A 22,996-nucleotide genomic window follows, 5' to 3' on the forward strand; every position below is an offset into this window, starting at 1 on the left:
CAGATGTCATGGCAAAATCTCCGCATGGATAAATCTCCGCTCCGATAAATAGCGTTGACCCCATAATGTTCAGAAAAGTAGATTTTTAATACGATTTTTTATCGCATTAGGCGAAACACCCTTTATTGTCATCCACTAGGTACTCGCAGCTAAAACATTAGTAAAAATTCTGTGAGCAATACTTCTCCGTGACCGTTAGGCCGTATTCAGCCGCCGCCATATCATGTTAGTGTCAGTAGCCAACACTATTGTGCTAAGTATTCCAAGACATCTCCTCCATCTCAGATTAGTGTCTGGTGCCTTACACACTGGGCACCTTACCGACCTCAGACACAAATCGTACGGACATTACGTGGAAAACAACCGCAGGCGCTGCCTCAACGCCTCAAACGAACTTAGACTAACACAAAATACTTAGACTAACAGATGGGGGAGGGGGGGGGGCGGAGGTGTATTGGCATGAAAGCGGAAGATCGACCAACCACAGTTAGACTAGCGGTCGTGTATTATGATCATGCAGGAGAGCTACCCATAGAGATAAACTCCATGGACTTCATGGCATGGAGAAGACTGTGTACTGCTCACTAATTAGATGAGTCACAAAATTAGTGAGCCCGTCATACTCAACTTTTTAGCCTACTATCTTTAATCTACTGATTCGCTTATTTTCCTTTATTTATTTCGCATTTGTAATGTTGTGCTGTCGACACTTTGTGTGTGTATTGTCATCAAGCAGGAGAGCTACCTATGGAGATAGTATTTTGGAAAGAACTAAGAAAAGACCTTTCCAGAACAGAATGTATTTCACAATGGGACTGATAATCTGTAGTACGAATGCAGGTTACAATGGCAATCTATATCTACCTCACAATTTCGTCATCGTCAGTTTCGTCCGTGCGCAGGAATGCATAGGGGCCAGAGAAATCCATATATGACGCTCTCTCCGAAACCGGTTCAAGGTAATGTCCCTTCTAGTAAAATTTGTACAACGCCTCCGTTCACTTAGGCCACTCGAGAGATATATTTTATCTTTAGGAAAAAATCTTCCCAGAAACAGCACCGCAAGCGATGCTGCCCCGACGACCGTTTGATAGGCCGCGCGATCAAAGACACGGCCCCCCTTAGGGCGAACCGCGTTATTTTATCTGTCTCTCTCCGGTGGTGATGGTGGTGGTGGTGGTGGTGGTGGTGGTGGTGGTGGTGGTGGTGGTGGTGGTGGTGGTGGTGGTGGGGTGATATTTTCGAGCGACCTGTCACCGGTGGAGGTGGTGGTACTGCCTCTGGAATACCCATCAGTACACAGTCAAGGCCAATCGTTGTACAGGATGATACCGCTGCCGTCCGTATTTGAAGAGTTTGGTTTCAAAAAGAGTCATATCATATCATATCATCATATATCAGCCATATCATACCATCATATCATATCAAGTCATATTTTTCGGAATCGAGAAAAAGACCATTTTGTATTTTGTGCCGTAGAACCCCTTGGGGTGCTCCGGCCTTCTGAGTTTCTGGCTATTTATATTTTGGAACTGCGCTCTTCGTTTCTGGAAAGCGCGGAGCGTACGCCCTTCTGTGACCGCTCACATGACCACATAGGGAGGGACAAAAAATCGGGAGGAGAGGACGACGTCATCCGGGATGATGGCTGTCTTGGAGCGCATCGTGCAGTGAAACCCTGTTTCGAAAGTACGCTCTCGAAAACTCCAGTGTCATCCGTTACATTACTAAGCAATGAAAGAGCGACGCCCCCAATCGTCAACCGAATTATTCCCGGTATCCTTCAACTTCGCCCAAAACAAACGCTCTCCCTCTTTCGATCTCTCTTTCTCACTCACTCACTATTCGCGCATCGCGTATTCAAACAACGTCATCTCGACAACTTTTACGAATTCCTTCTCGCACTCTTTTTTCTTCTTCCTCTTCTTCTTGTGACAGACTGCAACACTAGAATGCCTCTCCCGAACACAATGACACCGGAGGCTACTCGTCCCTCTCTCCTTCCCTCTCTACCCTTTCCGCCCGCTAGGCCTAATCGGCGACGATTTTATGTAAATGAGAGACGAGAGGCTTACTACAAACGCGTCCCATCCTCTTCTGTTTTTTTTTTCTTTCTTTTTGATGCTCTCGCGCGCGCTTCCAGAGAAAATTTGGCGTTCCTGGCGTGTGTGTATGTGTGCAGGGAAAGTGGGCGCTGGGCAAAGGTGATGGCTTGCGCGCGGGCGCGCTAAAGCTGTTGTTTTGCTTCGCTTGTTGTTGGGAGACATTTCTTTTTGAGGACGAAAGAATTCTGCCTCGGGTTGGGCGCATGCAAATGTGTTCGCCGTTGACGAGCTTTCTGTTTGCGCCCATTCGTTCGCTGGCGCCATTGTGTTCGAACAACTTTTGCGGAGCCTCTTCTTCATTGGAGGGAATGTGTTTGTGTTTCATGCTCAGCTTCGCTTACTTTGTTGTCGAACTATGTGAGTACCGTGCTCCAGCCTGATTTGCTTAATGCTACACACAGTCATGTGCACACACACACACACCAAGTCTGCGCGTTGCACTGATTCACTATAGGCTGCATTAACGGCATGCTTCGGAGAGCATATTATTAAGCCGCCGACGCCGCTTGTGTTCTATGTAGCTCCGCTTTCAAATACTCCTGGTTCCGACTTTCTTCGTGATGAGGTCGTCACCAGGTACGGTGTTCGTGACAAAGCGTGGTGTGACTCGTTACTTTTGAGAGCGAGTAAATTGTAGCTATACTGTAATTTCAATATGTATGTGAGGGTATGTGAGGGTACGTGCCCTGTGAGGGCATTTAGGGTATGTGAATAAATATGTTCACGGTGAAATTCTGATCATATTACTTCCTCGCGTTTGCAAAATTGCGATTTAGTTGTTCATATGAGATTTGGTCAAAGCTATACCCTATTTTCTTTCTGAAAGGTCTCGATGTTCACAAGCTAGAATGCCGCACTCCACATAAAGTAAAAATAAGGAAGTGTGTAGTAAGACGCATAAGTGTCACAAAGAGGCGTATGTGACTCGTTCTCGGCAAATCAGGGGACGGGACGATGTCATTCGGGACGGCGGTTGGCTATACGTCAACTCCTGTTATTTTGGACCGACTGCACACAGAACTGTGACGCAGCTTCCTGTGAAGTCGGCTCAGGACGCGCGGTCCCCTCCGAACACCATTCCGTCACACCGGCAGGCAGACCGCTTATGGCAATAACACGCCAACAGCCAACCAGCCATCTGTATTAATCCCATGTACCCAACTCTCGTTTCTGATCCACTCCATAGTAGCAGAAGAAACGTTTTCGAGTCCCACGAGATGTCCACTGATGCTAATTAGGCCACTTGAAAACCTCGTATAACAGGACTCAGTCCCATACACAGACATGATGGTTGATTGTCATGCTAATGACACGCAGGAAGAGGCCTTTATGCGTCCAGCCAGAAGAGGTAGCTCTCCTCTCTCTCTTTCTATTTTGCCTGTCGGCTAAAAAGAGGATTGTAACGATCGGTGCTTACATTTCACAAAACGAGGGAGAGGGTGTAGACCGCCACGCAAGGAGAGCAAGAAATGGTGACTATCCTGCATGAGACACGCACACATTTGTGCTACATTGTATTGAAATTGTACTGCATACGTTTGCACATTAAATGTCTCGGAGTACATGCGCCTATCATGCGATATTGGAAACATTGGTTTTAAACAGCACGTACGATGTGTTTAGCGTGTCAATTGCAAATATGACGGCGAACGTGAATTATGGAATGGAAAATTTCAATACTTGTATTCTTACAATATACCTATACGGACCTATCATAAAATGTCTGGGTGAAAGGAGATTTCTTTCTTGTGTCAATATCTCACTTATCGGTACAATATACTACTGGCACCAGAGACAGGACCTATATTCCGCATGCCACTCCCCAAACAGGCCCCATTACCCTTTATCACTTTTATTATCACTTTCCCATTCTATAACCGCCTATAATATTACGAGCGTGTGTCCCGACCTGTCCGTTCAGTTCTCACGGACACATTCCATTCCTTTTGTCAAAATCTCCGCGTCAGACACAGCACCGAAACCCTTTCCAAAGCAACAACCTGCAGCAACTGTCGCGCGTGTGTTTTATGGCCTTTTACAGCTTTTGCTGCTTCTGTGCAGGAGAATATACGGTTGCCGGAGGCTCATTTTATGTAGCCCTCACGATCCCTGTCACATGATCCCCCAGTGAGCGTTTTAGGGGACATCTATGCGCCTAGATTTACGGGGCTCGTAATTCAGATCAAGAGTGGCGGCCTCTGGTGAATTTGTACAAAAGCGTATACAAGATAGGGACGTGTAGCTCCTCGAGAGAGCGTCTCTGACAGGCAAAAAGGAGTCGCCAATTGAGGCGTCGTTTTTTTTTAAGTGGTATAAATTAAGACGGTAAGCGAGATCTCGTGTAAAAATGCGGTGGTTTAAGGTGCGATGACTATATGCATGGACTGGACGTAGCTATGTTATTTCATAAGAGACGAGGACTTCGTGTATTCGGGTACGACACGGGTATACGGCACTCTAAGAAAAAAGGGTGTGAAAAGGTGGTAACTTCTATAGTTACCACCTGGTCAACATAGCGTCTGATAAAGGGTGTAAAGGGTGGTAAAAGCAATTATCATATACCCAAATTGCTACAAAAAGGCGTACGCCCCCCTCGCTCACCGAATCACAAGCGGTAACCCTGTCGTCATTCGTGGCAATGGTTGGCAGACAACGTGCTATGTAGTGAAGTTCTGTTTTGAGAGTGAGGTAGCTGGTACAGAACTTCGCAATCTTTTCGGCATCACATATGCGACAACTATTACCTCCTAAAAGGTGTAACTGCTCCACCCATTTTTCTAAGCGTGTAGGTTTGGAAACACAAATTGCGAACGTACTGTGCAAAAAGGACAGGGTGACGTATACACCCTTAGCTATTGACGTAACCGCACATCATAGACAGTGCATGCTATACTTCCAACACACCGTCTTGCTGTGCCCTCTGGTGTTGAACTTCACGGCTTTACAGGTAAAATATAGTATAGAGGTTTATTGGGGTTATACACATACCGGGTGTTTCACGGTTGAATAATTCGTGAACAGGTGGCGCCATGCCATCGAATAACTTTCTTTTTGGTACAGATCACTGGGACATCGGCCATGAACTGAGTATAGTGACCGGCTCATTTGCAAACGCTCACTAATTAAATAAACGTCCTAATTTTTAAACTTTTAAACCAGTGTGTTACGTATCGGGACCTTCAACGAAAAGTATTCCAAGAAAAAAAAAAAAAAAGCGTCGGCACTTAATGATTTGTTTCGAGTAATTAATCGGTTTCGGTTCGCATATTTCTTGCGCAGCATGTTTACAAATTATTCAGCTGGGCGACCTTCGTGCATGAAACACCCGGTATTGTCGTTCCAACGAGACTGGACAACGTCGCACTTCTAATGTAAAAAAAGAGAAAACGAAAAGAGAGTAGGAGAGTCCCGTAGCGACCCTGTTATAAATGGAACCATAATTTTCGAGCAACGTCAGATATTTCTAGGGTAAGAGGGACTCACAACAACTTTGAGAAGAAAAAAAAAACCTGTCTGGAAATATCGTAGTGACGTACCCTGAAAGAAGAAGAAAAAGGTACATCTTTCCTATACATCGATAAGTCAACGACCGTCTGTGACCGCCAAAAACGACGCGAAGGGAAAAACAGTCCAGACCCAAGTATCTGTACTTCAAGCGCACTTTTTTTTTTCGTGATTTTCTTTAACTTCGGATCCGTTAAATTCCGGCAAGCTTCAATATAAGGGCACGTATATATGTTCGTCGCACGCGTCCCGGAGAAAATACCCCAGTCGTGTCTCCAATATAGACTGCAAAGAGCAATTGCCATTCGGACACTTGGGACAGCTTCACACAAGACAGCTTCCTCTTATTCCGCACATTCCCCCCTCCCCTTTTTTTGGAGTGTAAGCCCATAATCGGTCTCTTTGAGGACTAATTCGAAATTGCGAAAATTGTTAGGCGAAGAAGGAATTATGACTGGTTAATAACATACAAACAAACTGGTTAATATATTTCCCGATCTGTTGAAAATGAGTGGAGCACGCCTTTTTGTGACACTTATGCAGTTACTATAATTGTTACAAAAAGGCGTACGCCCCACGCTTCCACCAGTCAGGAGTGAAACGGTGTCATCCTGTACAATGGCTGGCCTTCAGCGTGTGGCGAAGTTACACCCCTGAGACACCTGAACGGCAAACACTCATGGCGTGCTTGTCAAATCGCACATACTTTCACCATTAACATCTCAAGCTCGCTCGAACCTCGTACATTCCATTCGACAAAACTACAACTTTACCAAGATCCTCGAAGAAAACGTCAAACAGCGCGCACTTCCGTCGAATTACCCCTTTCCCTCCCGTCGTTTTGAGTTTTAGGTCGAAACTTTAATTACAACTTGAGCTCTCTACCATGTTGTCAAACGTTGGCAGACGACATCTCTTGCAGCGTCGCCATCTTGAGCTGGAATGATGGCCGAAATGAAAGGCCAGCTATCGCGACCTGTCAGATCAACATACCGACGCGGGGGCGCACGTCAAAAGACGTCGAGCGCGAGAGAGGGGCACCGACAGAAAAGTGGGCGGAACGAAACAAAGGCCCGCCCTCACGTGGCCTCCTCTCGCCCAATCAGAGGCGAGCGCGTGCGGCTCGACGCGCGCGGTTTTGTTTCGTCTGCGCGCGCGATCATTTCCCCGCAGGCAGCCATCTTCGGTGGGTTTCGTTATTCCTATGAAATATTCATTTCGCGAAGCATTTCTCGCGGTCTCAACCGCCATGGCCCCCGGGAAACAAAAGTAGCGGAGGATTTGGCCTGACGGGAGTCGGATGGCAGAAGGTGTGAAAGATGGTGTGCCGAAAGGGGTGAACGCGTCATGCAGTAAGCGGTGCAGCGAATTGAGTTTGAAGGCGAGTCAACGTGACATACATACTCGGTTTCTCGGTGCATGAAACTTTTTCCGTGCGTGAGTTCGAATCAAGAACAGCGTCTCCGAACGCGCATCACGGTAGTTTGGTCATTGTGTAGTGTAAGATGTGTAAAGTAAGTGACGCCATATCGCTAGTTTGAATAGATATATACGGTGATATCAGGAAGTGTGGCTATCTAACGCGAAAGCGCTGCGACGTTTTTTTGTTTCTGGGATGCCCTGCTCCTTTGCGCCATATAACGTCCATGATTTGATTAGGTCATATATTACAAGGACATTGAAGGTATATAGGAATTGATTTTATTTTAGTTTCTTTTTTCGTATTTGCCAGTGTTGCGTGACAAAATAATGCACGGAGCAGCGTCCATGGTAAAGGGGTAGCGCCTTTGACAGGATGCGGGCGGAACGGGTACCGAAGGTGGCTTTGCCTCAATAAGACACATACTGCGGCGAAGCCATCTTGCTCTGTCCTATATGTAGTAATGCTTGGTTGAGGGTTTTTCTCGCTTCGTACGTCTTATTTCTCGTAACTTATTTATTTATGAAGGCATTCTGGAATACAGAATGTCAGTGCGCACAGGACGGAACACTCCGAATTATTCTCTTCCTCATCTCAGGAGCCCTATAGTCTAATTGCGTGCGGCATAAAACTGCCTTCGCGTGGATAGACAGGCCTTGAAGTAGCTTTGTCATCTCCGTGTTCGTACCACAATTCCTAAGTGGGGGCCACAACGCAACCTTCAACGTTGATAAGTCATTCTCAGATTTATTTTTTCTTTTTTTCTTTCCTACACGCTTAGTCATGAACTTCACTGCATAGCACGCTCCTAGCCAACCGTCATCTCCAATGGTATCATTATCTGCACTGATTTGTTGAAAACGCCTTTTTGGTGACAATTATGAACAGCATAAGTGTCACAAAAAAGCGCACGCCTCCCGTTTTCAACAAATCAGGTCAGATAACGATATCATTCGAGATGATGGCTGACCAGGAGCGTGCTATGCGGTAAAGTTAAGGTTTTAAGAGTGTAGTTTGTTTAATACGAGGCGTATGGTTTATTGTGGCAATTTGGATAGATTTTAATTGTCACAAAAAGGCGCGCGTCCCGCCCTCTCTTCAAATCAGAAGCGACAACTGTATCATTGGGCGCAACGGTTTGCGCAGAGCGTGTTGTACGGTGAAGTTCTGTGCTTGGAATGTAGGTGGCGCCTCTTAAGTGCGAGTACGGCGAGTACCTGAGCACAGAAACTATATGTGGCTGACGGTGGAATTGTTTGAGTTGAATAGGACGCTAAAGGTGCAGAAGGGTGTGGTTTACAGTGTTTTATAAGCTTTATTTTTGCTTTACGACAGGATTTTAAATAAGAATAGTACTGCAAAGGACACAATACTAACTTGCAAAAGCTCCAGTAAGGTACACTCTTAAAAATGAACTTCACCGCATAGCACGCTCCTAGCCAACCATCATTCCGAAGGACGGCAGGCGTACGCCTTTTTGTGTTATGCAGTACATAACTGGTACAAAAAAGGCGTACGCCTCTCGTTTTCAACAAATCAGGGTCGAAAACGACGTCATTCGGGATGATGGTTTGGCTAGGAACGTGCGGTGAAGTTGATTTTGAAGAGTGTAGGACATATACACCGTTTTCCGGCCAGCCTCGCGCCCAGCGCTTTCGCACCCAGCACACTCCAGCAAAGAGGAAAGAGATACCATGGACGAAGCATACAACACGTGTGCTCTCCTTCTCTCTGGCATGTGCGGTAAACAGCTTTCAACATGCTTCCCCGGCTTGACTGCACTGTGCTTTCAATATGGCGGCGTCCACGGGAAAACGGTGTATAGGATGTGCTGATAAGGCCAACATTGATTGCGCTAAGATGATACCACTATCGCTCCTGATTTGTGGTAAGCGCGGAGTGTATGTCTTTTTGTGACAATTAACATAAGTGTCACAAAAAGTCGTACGCCTCCCATTTTCAGGGGTAATCAGGGGAGAGAACGATGTGATGGTGTGGCGAGGAGCGGTTTTGCAGTGAAGTTTGCGGCGTGTACCTCGAATCTACAAAGCACTTGAAAAACGATGCCGTCCACACGAATTACAACGCGAAAAGGAAAGTACAAAATTCACACACCGCAAGAAAACAGACTCGCACAAAGCAAAAACAACCACTTCCGCGGCAGAACATATTGAACCAGAAGAGAAAATAACGTGCTCATCTTAAATACTCCGTCTGCGAGCAGTCAGAGAACAAATTGAATGCGTTAAGCGAGACAAAACATACCCTCATGCAAATGAGCGGGAAGAAAGAAAGAGAGAGATCGTAATATGAAGCGGGCCTTCATAAAAAAAAAAAACCTCGCCTGAGTGGTGTTATACACTTTGCGCTCATCAATTTAGTCAGGCTCTCTTCTTTCTCCATCCCAGGCGTATTAAGAGATGACCTTGGCAATGAAACGGGCCTTCCGCGTATCAAAACATTGGTGGCTGCGGGAAGAGAATGGATTATAACGGTGGCTCCTTTCGATAAAAACGGATGAAACAAAAAGTGTCGGATGAAGCGGGTTAAAGAGATTTTAAATGGCGGAGGAGTGGTTCTTAAATTTGTAGGATGTCTCTCTCTCTCTCTCTAGATGTTTATTTTTTAGCGGTAGGTGTTTGGAATTGATGGCGACAATAATCTACCTTTCTCCGGGGCTTTCTTTATTTTCTTTTTTAAGTGTTAGAATACATGGCGGCTTTCGAGCTGTCTTTGTTATTGCAGCTCTGTACCTTATACCTCACACTCTTGAAGCATAACTTCACCGCGTAGCACGCTCCCGTAGCAAAGCCATCACCCCGAATAACATCGTTCTCTCCCCTGATTTGTTGAAAACGGGTACGGCTTTTAGTGACGCTCGTGTAGCTATGTTAATTGTCATAAAAAGGCGTACGCCCCGCGCTCTCCACAAACGAAGAGTGATAACGGTAACGTACCGTGCAATGGTTCGCCTTCAGCGTGTCAGACGGTTGTGGTAATGGTGGTGGTGGTGGTGGTGGTGGTGGTGGTGGTGGTGGTGGCGGTGGAACTGCTCGCCGCAGTCGGTCACGCTCAGGCGAGCAGCGTCATGAGTATCGCATGACGGGGGGGGGGGGGGGGGGGGGAGACAGTGTGCGACTGACTTCACAGGGAACTGTGTCGATATTTGTCTCTAAGCGTCTGAGGAAATCACCCAGACAGCACAGACGGCGCCCGGGTTCGAACCTGGGTGACCTGGTGGTGGTGTGAAAGGGCTCGCCGTTGTCGGCCTCACAGAGGCGGGCAACGTCACGACTGACGCCCTGGGGGAATGTGCGTCCTGGGCCGACTTCTAGGGGACCTGCGTGCCCACGTACGTCTGAAAGCGTTTGAGGAAAAAACCCAGGAAAAACCCCGACAATACTAATGGGAATGGCCGTATAGATTTTGCTCTGCTGACAGCTGATCCATCAGAACTTGACGCTTGTATGTGTGTTCGAGGGTTTACATCTCGCACAATACTACATATGCAAAAATAATTGCGTGCACGTTATAACAAACCGCATCCAACAAAGCGCCACAACCCCTTTAAAACGTTTCTAAAAACTTCTCTTCGCGGAGTGACGTATCTTGTTAACTTGACAGCAATAGGAAAGGGACGGGATTCGTCCGTTGCGTCGTCGAGCCTATGCCGATTCCAGTACCGTAATTTCACGCGTATTAGCTGCGGCTTATGCGCGATTTTTTTTTCTCACGGGTGCTCTGCGGTGCGGCTTATCTGATGACTATTTTTCCCTGGTATTTTCCCCGCACACTGGTTTTAACGAAAGGGCCGACAGTGTCTCTGGAACAGCACCGCCCTTCCAATGCACAAACAATGTGTAACAGGGGCGCGTCAACATTCGAGTAGACTGACCATCCTGGTTCCTTCCCCCAAGCAGCTTTAACGAAAGCGGTGACAGTGATTCATGTTTTCTGGAAGGCCACTGACCCGTCGATCCATGAAAAACACGCAACAAGGGCAGTCCGATCTTGGTAGAACACTAGAACTGACCTCCTTTGTTGTACATCTTGCCGATCCCGGAGTATGGACCAAAGGGTTTATGGCCTTCTCTATGGTCTCTTTGTCCCACAAATTAGTCAGGTCGTACTGCCCGCGGCTTATCGGCGAGTGCGGCTTATCTGCCCGAACATTTTTAAAATGTTCCTAAAAACGGGTCCTGCGGCTTATCGGCGGTGTGGCTTATACGCGTGAAATTACGGTAATGAGTGACGTAAGCGAAATGACCTCTATACAGTTCAGTAGAGTCCCTGTAGGTTGCGGCGCAAAACAGTGCGGAAAGACCCGCACCGGCTCACGAGAGAAATACCTCTGGTCCGTTGAACTATACCTACTTTCTTTCTTTTCGAACGAGAGAAAAAACGTGTGAATCGAGTCTTCCGAGTTGCAACAAAAAGGCGTAAATGATGGGTCCTTTTTCGTACGTTTGTCCAAAATCGACAGGAACTAACGACGCAAGACTCTGGGAATGGCCCGAACGGAACCGGAAGCGAGCGCAGTGTCCCTTTAAAATGGTCAGCCCCTATCATTAATACGGACCCACGCTGGGCGCTGGTGCGGAACTGATCCAACACTCAAGCAACGGTGGCTACACACTGGAGAAGTGACACGGGCATGTGCTTGGGTAAAGCGCATGGAATGTTGAATGGAAGGTGGCTGCGGCGTGGACAAGCTCATCTGCGGCTGTCTCACATTTGCGGGCAGCGTCAAGACCATGGATACGGGGTGATATGAGGAAATAAGAGAACAGGGCGACTTGCGTGGATGGTTGACCTGTACTCAATTTTTTTTGTTCTGTGTTAGCGCCGCGAAGCAACTGTGGCTATGAGCGGCGTACAGACGTGGACAGATGGAGAGAGGACAGCAGGAAGGAGTGGGGACAGAGGGGTTAGTATGCGTCCTGGACCGACTTCAGGGGGAACTGGGCCGAGATTCGTCTGGAAAGTCTCCGGAAAACCCAGGGAAAACCTCAGACAGCACAGCGGGTGACAGGATTCGAACCCGTGTCGCCTCCCAGTCCCGGCGTGAAAAGCGATCATCCTAACCACTATGCCACGGGAGCTGGTGACCTGTACTCAAAATGGAAGCTACGAGAGTAAAACTTAACATAGCACATTATAAAGGTCTTCAAGTGAGCCCCGCTTCACGAAGAGAGCATCGTACGTTCTGAACTCTCATGCGTTGAAGGGTATACCTATGCTGCGGACGATTCTGAACTAATGGCGTTAATGGAACTGCTATACTACACAACGCAGGAGTCGTGCTTGAATGGGAAGTTTGAATAGAGTAATATCTCCACAGGAATGGATATACTCTCTAAGAAAAAAGGGTGTGAAAAGGTGGTAATTTCTATAGTTATCACCTAGGTCAACATAGCGTCTGTTAAAGGGTGTAAAAGGGGTGTAAATGCAATTATCATATATTCAAATTGCTACCAAAAGGCGTACGCCCCCCTCGGTCACCGAATCAGAAGCGGTAACCCTATCATTTGTATGCAGCAGGTAGAACTGTGCAACCTTTTAGGCACAACATATGCGACAACTATTACATCCTAAAAGGTGTAACTTCTCCACCCTTTTTTTTTCTAAGACTGTAGGAATCACAACGACAGTTTCATGTATCTATTGGTCTGATTACACGGTGAAGTCATGGCTGTCAAATGTTCTTTCTTATGTGCGAACGCAAAAACAGGATGATGATGATGATAATGATAGGATGAAAAATATGGAGATGTGTGCCCGCTATCCGAGGAACAAGCCGCTACAAATCTAGAAAATAAAAAAATAAAATAAAGAAATACGTTCTAAAAAGACGAGAGCTCTGCTATGCTCTTAACGAAAGTGACGAGTGAGAGCTGTGCACCCTGACGATGAATCGCAGGCCATTCGCCCAGCACTTTCACGACGTCAACGGGGTCGGCTATATCAAGACGGGCCAGGGCAAAAACAGGAGTGATCTCTATCATCAAACATGGTTCTGCATCATAGACCGGCTATTCGAGCGATTACACCTTGATGTTACCACATTTCCGGTTGTGGTTCCTGTCGTGATATGATTTACATAGTAGTCAGTTTAATCACGCGCTACATTCTGTAGCTTCCATTTTTGGTACGTGTGAGTCGGGTTCGGCCAAGAACTACCCCAAGCAGCACAATGTACTGAAAGTTGAGTGCAATAGGGGTGGACAGTATGTGTCTTATCAACGTCCTTTAGTTGCAGGAGCCTGTTCAACGCCTTCCACCTACCCGTCCACCCCTATTGCACTCGACTTTCAGTACATTGTGCTGCTTGGGACAGTAGCAGAATTCATCGGGTCGGGTGGCCAACTTCTCCCCGCTATTTTTCATTTTCATTTTCTTTCAAGTCAACTAAATTCATTTCAACTTGAGACAGAACAGGCGAGACCATGGCCAGCAAAAATGCCTCGAGCCAGATGTAACAACAACAACAACATAATAATAATCGGGGGTTTACTTCGCGAGACAACTGAGATCATGAGAGACGCCACAGCGGTCGGTTTCTTTTGTCCCGCTGAGGGTCCTTTAGCGTGCGATGATAGCTCGTCACACGGCAACCCGTATTTAACGTCCCTCGAGGAAGAGGGCGTGTCTAAGCAACTTGTACCCTGCCACTAAGTTACTGGCCTCCTCGGCCGGGTTCGAACCCGCGATCTCGGGATCAGAACGCGAACACGCTACCGCTGAGCCACCGAGGCCGGTTGTAACAACAACAACTTGATTGTGAGATGATGAATGGGGAGTTTCATCGCCAGGGGGCGATACTCTACCCCATTGCTGGTGGTGATGCGGAAATGAAATACTGAGCCCCTTCACAATAAGGATCGAAGCCCTATGGTATCCAGAAAGGTGAAGCGAGCCAGATGTAAACTCAAATGCTACACCATTTAAAAACGTTATGAATCCATATCTATTGATCCATTCTCACCCACATTCTTTTACAATCGGCGTGAAGAGCCTGAGACATTCTCTCAACATCAACTGCTTCCCCCACCGTTCCCGTGCATCCGTAGCAAACTATACCGTCCAAGAACCCCTTCGCATAATACAAGTCAGGCATGCAGAATAAAATATTCAGCCGCGGGTTCAATCCTTGCGCATTTTCTCGTTAGTGTAACGCAATATCTCCGAGGAGGGCTTTCAAAGTAATCGCAAAAAAAAAGAAGCGCGGATGCTTAGCATACATAGGGTACCACCGTACCTTTTCTTTCAAAAGTCAGGTTGAAGCCGAAACTTCGAAATTTCCCTCGTGGCTTTAACTCTCCCCCTCGCCCCCCTTCTTTTTATTTACGCCGTGTGCACCGCATGCCAATTGTTTTTAACTCTTCTGCCACCGCGCGCCATCTTGAATTTTCAATTTGCGTCTCCTTTGCATACACGCGGGGTTGCCAGACCGCTTGTATTTATCCTCGCTCCGGTACGCTTGCTGGAAACTACAGTGTCGCATTCTATTAGGTTTCCTCCGCAAAGTGGAGCCGCTCGACGACAATTCCAAAGATAAATCCATCCAGAGACAGACAAAGAAGAAGAAGAAGAAGAAAAAGGTAAGAGTTGATGTTGTTGTTGCCAGCTGGCGACGATTCCACGTCACGTGTGTTAAGCCTAACGTGGCGGCTGCCGTGGAGCTTTTGCGCGTGCTGCAAGGAGGCGTGGGATGCGCTAAAGAGATTGCATTTCCGAGGATGTGACTGGAGTGTCGAGCAACTGTTTTAGTGTGTCTTTTTCCTGTCCACGTTTGATGTATGTGGAAAGAGAAAAAAAAGTGAGGTATAAAACGAGAACACGCATGACGATGAGATGGTGGTATAGTGTATCGTGCACTCTGACGCTTAGATCTGAGGGCGCGCGAATTCACTGGTTCGCGTTTACCAATCAGCAGCATTAAAATAAAGTGCAGTTGCTTTTCTTTTCGCTTTCGAAGTATTTATTGTAAACGAAGAGAATAATCATGAGGCGACAAGAAAGTTTTTATCTTTGAAGATAGCAGAGTTGATGTCGTGAGAACTGACGGATTGCACTTTGAGACAAAAATATGTGGATGACTCTTTTCCTTCATCGTTGTTCTAACTACGATCTGCACGCATGCTCAGCTTTAGGTTATGCTTCGGTGTGGTACAACAACGGAAAGTAATAAATATTACTACCCGATGGGGCTGAAATAAAAAGTTCTGAACAATTTGCCTGAAACTTGGAACAACCATTCCAAAGATAACAACCGCTGCATTCTCTTCAAACCTTTCTCCTTCCTTCCTTTACTGCTTTAAGATGAAAACACCACGCCTAAATGACTAAAAAAAACGCGAATGTCTCTCTTCCTAAGGCATGCCATGCAGCCTTGCACGTTGTCGGTGTTATCCAAAACTCTTTTAATAGTAATGTGGATGAATAATGTTTCAACGCAGCAAGTTGAGAAGCACTCGCGTAACGCATTAGCACCCACAGGAGGTTAAAAAGAATCCACGAGGTACACATTACATCAGCAATGCAATCCACCTTAATCCGCCCGCTGTAACCTCGCTTCGAGTTCCGCACCCATAATCCACTGCACGTGGACCATCATTTATAACCTCGAACGGGGGAACGGAAGAAAAAGAACGTTAGATTGCTCTTATGATTCACCAAACATAAACAACGCCAACAAAAAGTAGCCCCAACCACGCTCAAGATGAATACATTAAACGTATACCAAACGAGCTCCTTTGTCGTAAAAAAAGAAAAAAAATCCAACTCGTCTGCAGCTTGCGGATAATGAATCTTAATTTGCCCGCAGTTGGATTAGCGGTTGCTGGAATTAGCAATAAGACGGTGTCTTTCTTCGTTGTTTTCGTTTTTTGTTTTTTTTTTAACGCCACTAGGGATGTTGTTGTTTTGAAACGAGGCTTAGCGAAGCGAAACGACACTTGGGAGGGGTGCCGCAGTGATTCCAAAACAACTTCGAAGAAAAGTGCTCGTGTTTATGGGGCGTTTGGGTTTTATTACGTGCAGATAGAGCGGAAAAAAAGAAAGCCGAGTTCATTTGTCTAGCTTGAGGCGTAACGTCGCTACGTGTAATAAATTAACTTGTGGCTTTCGGGATGGGACGGCACGGATGGGTGTGAGCCAAGTGTGCGCGAAAAAATATGATGCAGTCGCGCGTATACGGGGAGGGTTTTTATGGTATCCACGACAGTTTGTGGTGGTTGGTCTAAAGTCAGTTTAATTATTATGAACGGAGGAGGGTTTGTAAGTGAACTGGCTGTTTTGCGCTTATGAAAGGAGTCTCATGCGCTGTGTAAGTCTAGAGACCTGGGATCACAACATTTGCGGTAGATGCTTTTCTACCTGTGATAGTTGGTAGGTGCTCAATCGACCTCTACCCGAAAAACGTCATCATGACGTTGGTAGACAAACTGAAACCGAAACCGAAACAAATCGGAAGGGAAGGGCTGGGTTCCACGAATGGGCACTTGTTCGCTGCCTCCTACTGAAAGAAAAGTAGGACCGAAGGTCACGTCCCTTTCAGGGGCCATCGTAACCCCCTCAAGACCGTGGCTTTCGGGCGCGACCTTGTTCGCCCTTACCTTCGAGCGTAGTTCAACTCTACCAAATTGGTGGCGCTGTCGAACACTATGACGTTATTTGTTTACAAACAAGGAGAGGTCTATTGCAATGTTGGAACGTTATTGGACAATACTCCATGTGGAATATCTGAGCAGTTGGGCTCACTGTGACCGGAGACTAGCATTAATTCCGCCGAACGCCATAGAGCATTTCCATTAGGCTTGACGGGACTGTTTCAACAGTCTTAAAAACAGAACTTCACCACGTAAGACGCTGCAGGTACTGCACGATATGATACCGTCATATCATTCCGGATTTTTTTTAAAGCGTGTGGCGTGCGCCCCCTTTGCGACAATTAACTTTTGCATAAGTGTCACAAAAGGGCGTACGCCTCCCGTTTTCAACAAATCAGGAGAGAGAACAATGCTATTCAGGATGATGGCTGGCTAGGAGCGTGCTACGTGGTGAAGTAGGGCAAACGCGTCGTTTTGCACACCCTGTTTCTCATTGCGTTTTATCAGGAAACGAAACAAGTCTTGAGATGAGATTCCACTCACCAGTGTAGGTAGTGTTCACCTCGGCGTCCACCAGCGTCGCCTTTTTCTTGTCCTGAACCGGCGACCGCGAACAGTGGTGCATCGCACCCACGTCCCCATTGTCCCCCTGGTGTCCCCCCCTGGATGCCTTATGCAAGTCTGTGCCCTTGAGCCTGTCCGCGAGGTCCAGACCTCCACTGTGGTGGTTCGCCCTCCCGTGGAGCAACAGTCCATGGTGCGGCTTCCTACCGGGCACAGCCGCTCCAGTGGGCGGCGGGGGTCCTCCGGAAGAGGACCTCCGGTGCGGGACGGGGTTGCCGTCCGGTCTGTCGCTGTCATAGCCGTCGGCGCCGCCGTCGTCCCCGTCGAAGAGGATGCAGTTCTCCTTGTTGCAGGAGTGAACTTTGTGTTGGATGAACTTGACGATGTCTGCGAGTGCGAATTCTTTCTGGCAGACACCACACGACAGTAAGTCCTGCACTAAGTGCTCGGGTTCGGCTGTAACGAGAGAGTGAAACACGGTCAAATAATCTCGTTTAACGATCAGTATTAAGAACGGTACAGATTGCATATCGCAGAAAGAAGCAGATATCTCTTGTATTATTTTTTTTTTTCTTCATACACTCTTAAAGCAGAACTTCGCCGCATAACGTGCTCCTAGCCAACAGACATCCCGAGTGACATTACTTATCTCCTCCGAATTGTTGAAAATGGAATGTGTGCGTTTCTTTCTTTTTGTGTGTGTGTGTGTGTGACACTTATGCAGTTATGTTAATTATCACAAAAAGTGTAGGCCCCGTGCTTTCCATTAATCCAGAGTGATAGCGGCATCATTTTGGACCATGTGGAGGCCTTCGGCGTGTTATGTGATGAAGTTCTCTTTTAGAAGTGCGGTCAATTACAATGTCGAAAACTAGATAGGAATAGTAGATTTTCACTATTCCTTATTGCTTTTTACATAAGACAGAACAGGAGTACGAAACTGAGGAGTTCTACTGCTGTTTATTAGCTAACTTTGGGCTCTTGCTCTGAATCGTGAGATATCGTACCTACTATCATTGATGCGCAAGATAGTATATTTGGCTCAGTAATATGATTCGACGGCCGCACCGTAAATACATTTTCCGGTACGGCAGTGATAAAAATGCAACACATACCCTGTATCATTAACTACATAACGCATGCACCGCGTAACAGGTGTTCCACTAAAGTATTCTTCAGTAAACCACACGTATGGACATCCATAACCCATCTGGTGGCAGTGTTTCAGAGCGGAACTGTGCTTCATTTCACATCACTTCAAAACTTTACAGCGGACCCAGAAAACAGTCATATACCATCCCGACTTCAAGTGTTGGACGGACTATATTGTAAGGATGACTCCGTATTGGGTTACGTCGCTCATGTAACACAAAGGTTATGCCCCCCCCCCCCCCCCCCCGGTGACCCATGACGTACAAAGAGTTCTTATCAGTCTCCGAACCTGCAGACCGACATTATCACATGACGGCCATTCAGAAGAGCATGGACGCGAGTATATGCTCCGCAAAACGCACTGATGCTCATCGTCCTGAATTGGATTCCGTCGCTTTTGAGACGCTTCACTGGCTGCAGCCATTCTGCCGTGAGAGTCTTTGACTGGCACATCGAGTCACCCACCGCCATATGGTCCTGTAAGCACCAAAGTATAGCGCTGTTCGACACTGCTCAACTCCGTGTGTGCGGTTTTCGGGGATGCAGATTTGGACGGCGCTCTATAGTTGAACGGTTGCGGCTGTCTGTGAATTGTCTTAGCGTGCTCGGTGATATTAGTGGGCACAGTATTCAAAATCGGCGGGCGTTGTCGAATAGGTAGAATAGTTGTTACAGGAGAATCTGCTCTGTGTTGGACATTGCGTGAGAGGGAAAATGGTGACGAACATACTTTGATAACTCAGGCTCTAAGTTATCTACTTGAATAATGAGCTTTCCTCAAACCTGAAGGTAGCTTGAAGGGGAGTATAAAGTGCAATATAAAAAAAAGGAGTAAAGTGAGGAGTAATTGCAGCTTCTAGTCCCCTAGTTTGCAATCACTCCCCATTTTAGTCCCCTGCCCCTGAAATTTACTCCCCAGGACTTCAAATAATCACTGAACTTCGTAAATGGTCTCCTGAATGCAACAATCTGCGTAAATATGTGCTATTCGTCAATTTGATGCAATAAGACTATATATAACTTAGTTAACTTAGCAATTTCCCACTCACATAGAGTAAGAAACAGCGGATCTTTGTTGTGAAATTGTGCCCTATATGCACGTTGCAAGATATATCACTCGACATATCATGGTTGACGGTTTAATTCAAAGTAGTTTCATTAATGCACATGAGTTATGTACATAAGACGGTTAGGACAGAACGTGAAATGCAGTCCAAACGACATTCATTTAGTCCCTTATTAATTTAGTCCCTGAAGGGACCCATTTTTGTGCCAATGCATTTAGTCCCCAAAAGGTGTAAAATTGCTCCTTTTTTATTAGAGTGCGCACAGGCAGACAGACTACTCGACATCTTCCCATAGCCATCTGTAACGGAATGTTTGAAATTATGGCCAGGTTTGCGTTATACGAACCATAACCTCGCTCACCATATACGATCCCTGAGGCGTACCACTCACAGTATAGGCACCGAGACGTCTTCATTTTTATTTTGTTGTACATCTCAAGTAGTGCATAACGAGATTGCGCACCACTTGACGCACTCTTTCCCCACTTCGTCAGCCCGTCCTCCACGCTACTACTTCTCCGTACCACGTGATCACGACGTCAGAGTCGACTGCGTTCCGCCAGAGAGTTTTGGGTGTGATTTATTTTACCTTTCGGTCTACCGATAACGGCGGTGAAGTGCAATACTGGCATGTTCATGATGTTACTTCTTCAATTTTTTTTCTTCTTTTTCTTATCGACATCTGCGCTTCAGAACTGGCTGCAATTTGGCAAAATAAATGCTATTTAAATATACTGAGGAACTGATACTTTAACGCACAATACGGACGATCACCCACAGGCGTCGCTCCTGGTGAGATGATGGTGATGATGAAGAAAAAAATGGGGATGTGATGAGGATGCGTCACTCCTATCACGACTGGCCACGAAAAGCCCTAAATGCTCCATCATAATTTCTCTCCCTTTTTCAAGCAGGGTAAAGTGTTTTGAATTGGTCAACTATTGTGAAGAACTAACGAGTTAAGAATTGTAACGCCCCCCGTGGCAAATGAAGTATTTACATAAAGTATCTCTCCGAAGGTGAGCAGAAACATAGAAAGAGCATCACGTGGATAATACACGTACTGAGCTACCCACTTCCACAGACATAAGGCGAAGCCGCGGCGACTTGTATCACAACTAATCTACAGTTTAGAGCCTACAACAATGAGTTTTCTTGTGCAACACCTCCTTTTCGCAAACAGACAATGAAATGAGAAATTGGCGCGAACTTGTATTGCATGCATCGACGCGCGTACTAAGACCTGCACGCTGTGTAAGGCAGTAAGGAAAAAAACTAAGAAGAAACTAAAAAAAAAAGAAAAACTAAGGAAAAAAGACAAAACTAAATAAAAATGAAACGGTACGTAGAAAAGTCGCACGCGTTCGTTTCCTGGACACTGATCGTGGTCAGTCTCCCATGTCCAACGCCGGACTTGGTCGCTTCAGACGACATGCGACGGGGAAGATTAAGCGGTCGGCAAGGAGCACGGACAGCACCGTGGCGAAGCCGACTTGAAAGAATGGGCGATAACGCACTACGTCGCTATTACAAACACTTAAAAGCATGTTCACACAGTTAGTTGCGCGGCGAATTGCGCCGAAATGGTCCGCTTGTTAAGCGGAAGTGAGCTCTTGCCTTTTGTGTATGTGTGTGTTTTCCTTTTTGTTACAAGTATTTGTTTTTTGTTGACTCCGACGGCGCTTCTTCTCTGTTCCTATAGAGTGCCTGTGTGTTATCTATGTTGGATATGAAATGATTATGTGGTTGTGAACTGACAAAGCGTGAAAAACCGGGACAACGGGACGCGCACGACACAAACGTTTTCTAGTGAATTGACTTTATTTTAAAGAGTGATATTAAACGGTTGGAGCAACTTATTTATTTACACATGGTAACGAGACTTTCGTGGACGAGACTGCACTTCTTCAGGTTAACTTCGTCAGGTAAACTGAAGAAGTGCAGTCTCGTGCACGAAAGTCTCGTTACCATGTGTAAACAAATAAGTTGCTCCTACCGTTTAATATCACTCTTTGATTTACTCACCCCCGGCAACTTGACATCGCCTACTTTTCTGACTTTATTTTACGCAGGAACATTAATTCTTATGTTGACGACTTCCACTGTTCCGTTTCCTTCCAGTTCTTTCGTCGATAACTCGACAGACGGGTGGCTGATACTTTCAATTTTATTTTATTTTAATTGCGTGTGTTAGCGCCGCGAAACAACTGTGGCGATGAGCGGCGTAGAGATGTGGACAGGCGGAGAGAGGACAGCAGGAAGGAGTGTTGGACAGGGGGATTAGTATTCGTCCTGGACAGACTTCAGGGGGAACTGTGCTGACATTCGTGGTGGCTGATACTACTGTCATTTTCTTTTATGCAGACAGCCTCCAGTATCTCCCTTCCCCCTCTATCCGGATGGGAGAGTGATGATCGTATTTGAGATAGGTAGGCATGCCATTTACATAGCACCTTATACATGGACATCACATACCACAATACATTACATCACAGACACACACACATTTACATCACATCACGTTACATAACATGGTCGTGTTCTGTTGATTAGATGTGTAATGCATGCACCAAGACGCCGAGTGCGTTTAAACGATATGTATGTGCATGAGATGTGCACCGTACGTGTTAAGTGATGCCTTGAAAAGCGTATATAGTCTAGCGAGGGGTCAGAAGGGAAGTAGCAGTGTACGTGGAAGTGTAGACGAGCGGTAGCACTCTCGCTCCGAGAGACCGCGGAACTACAGAGTCCCACATGTTCTTCAAGAGGTCTGTATACTCGGTAGCTCAAAGCATTGCGGCCGTATGCGTGGAAAGCCAGAAAACCTCACTGTACATGCCAGAAACTGTAAGGAAACAGTCACTCTGTAAATTCAGACGGGCCTCCTAGGCGCACAGTACTCGTGTGGTATCCAAACAACTCGAATGGTAAAGCAGTCGTTTATATTGGCTCGACCATATTCGTGTCTTCAGCACGGAAACGCCCTGGTAACCGGCGTTCGGGCTATATGTATGGCCACGCCGACTGAACGGCAGTGTTGCCAGCTGAGTGCCCGAGAGCTGTGCTATTACAAGGCGATCAGGGCTTAGTGACAACAGAAAGGCCTTGCCAGTTACAGCCACACTGTTACATCGCCGCTGCCGTGGTGATGACGTCTTCCAGAGGCCCTCTGCCCAGGATAGACAAAAAGTAACCACCGTTGTTGCGGCCGAACGCCCTTCCTGGTTGCGAGAGTGTGCAAGACCCTATAAGCTACGCAGTCACGAATCTATGGTACGAGGTCGTGTATTCGCTGCGAGATCGACCTATAGGAAGCGACACTGTCACCATTCTAGTGTGGATAACACGTGGGCCGGTGGTCGGAGTTGATGGTTCTTTTCCGTAATTCTAGTGTATATTCGCCGGAACATCACTTGTGCCGCGATGGTACTATACTGTTCGGTTCCCCAATGCTCCGCCTACTGCACTGAACGTGGAATAAACGTGTAAAAGGAGACGACGCGTCCACACTGTGGTAGTTCTCTGTTCGCCGCAGCGCGCCGACACCGTTCGATCTCGGAGCGAATAGGACGC

The 22,996-nt window shown here is 46.7% G+C and overlaps 1 protein-coding gene across 4 annotated transcripts in view; it reads right to left on the reverse strand.

The window, feature by feature from the left end:
* Positions 1-22,996, reverse strand: part of LOC135396799 (B-cell lymphoma/leukemia 11A-like) — a 279,520-nt gene that overhangs the window by 34,555 nt on the left and 221,969 nt on the right. For all 4 annotated transcript variants that reach the window (XM_064627985.1, XM_064627987.1, XM_064627984.1 and 1 more), the window contains one exon: positions 17,184-17,660. In XM_064627985.1, coding sequence (XP_064484055.1) covers positions 17,184-17,660 — 477 coding nt within the window. The remainder of the gene's footprint in view (positions 1-17,183; positions 17,661-22,996) is intronic.

The sequence above is a fragment of the Ornithodoros turicata genome, chromosome 6, assembly GCF_037126465.1.
Source record: "Ornithodoros turicata isolate Travis chromosome 6, ASM3712646v1, whole genome shotgun sequence".
In the NCBI taxonomy this organism is placed as follows: domain Eukaryota; kingdom Metazoa; phylum Arthropoda; class Arachnida; order Ixodida; family Argasidae; genus Ornithodoros; species Ornithodoros turicata.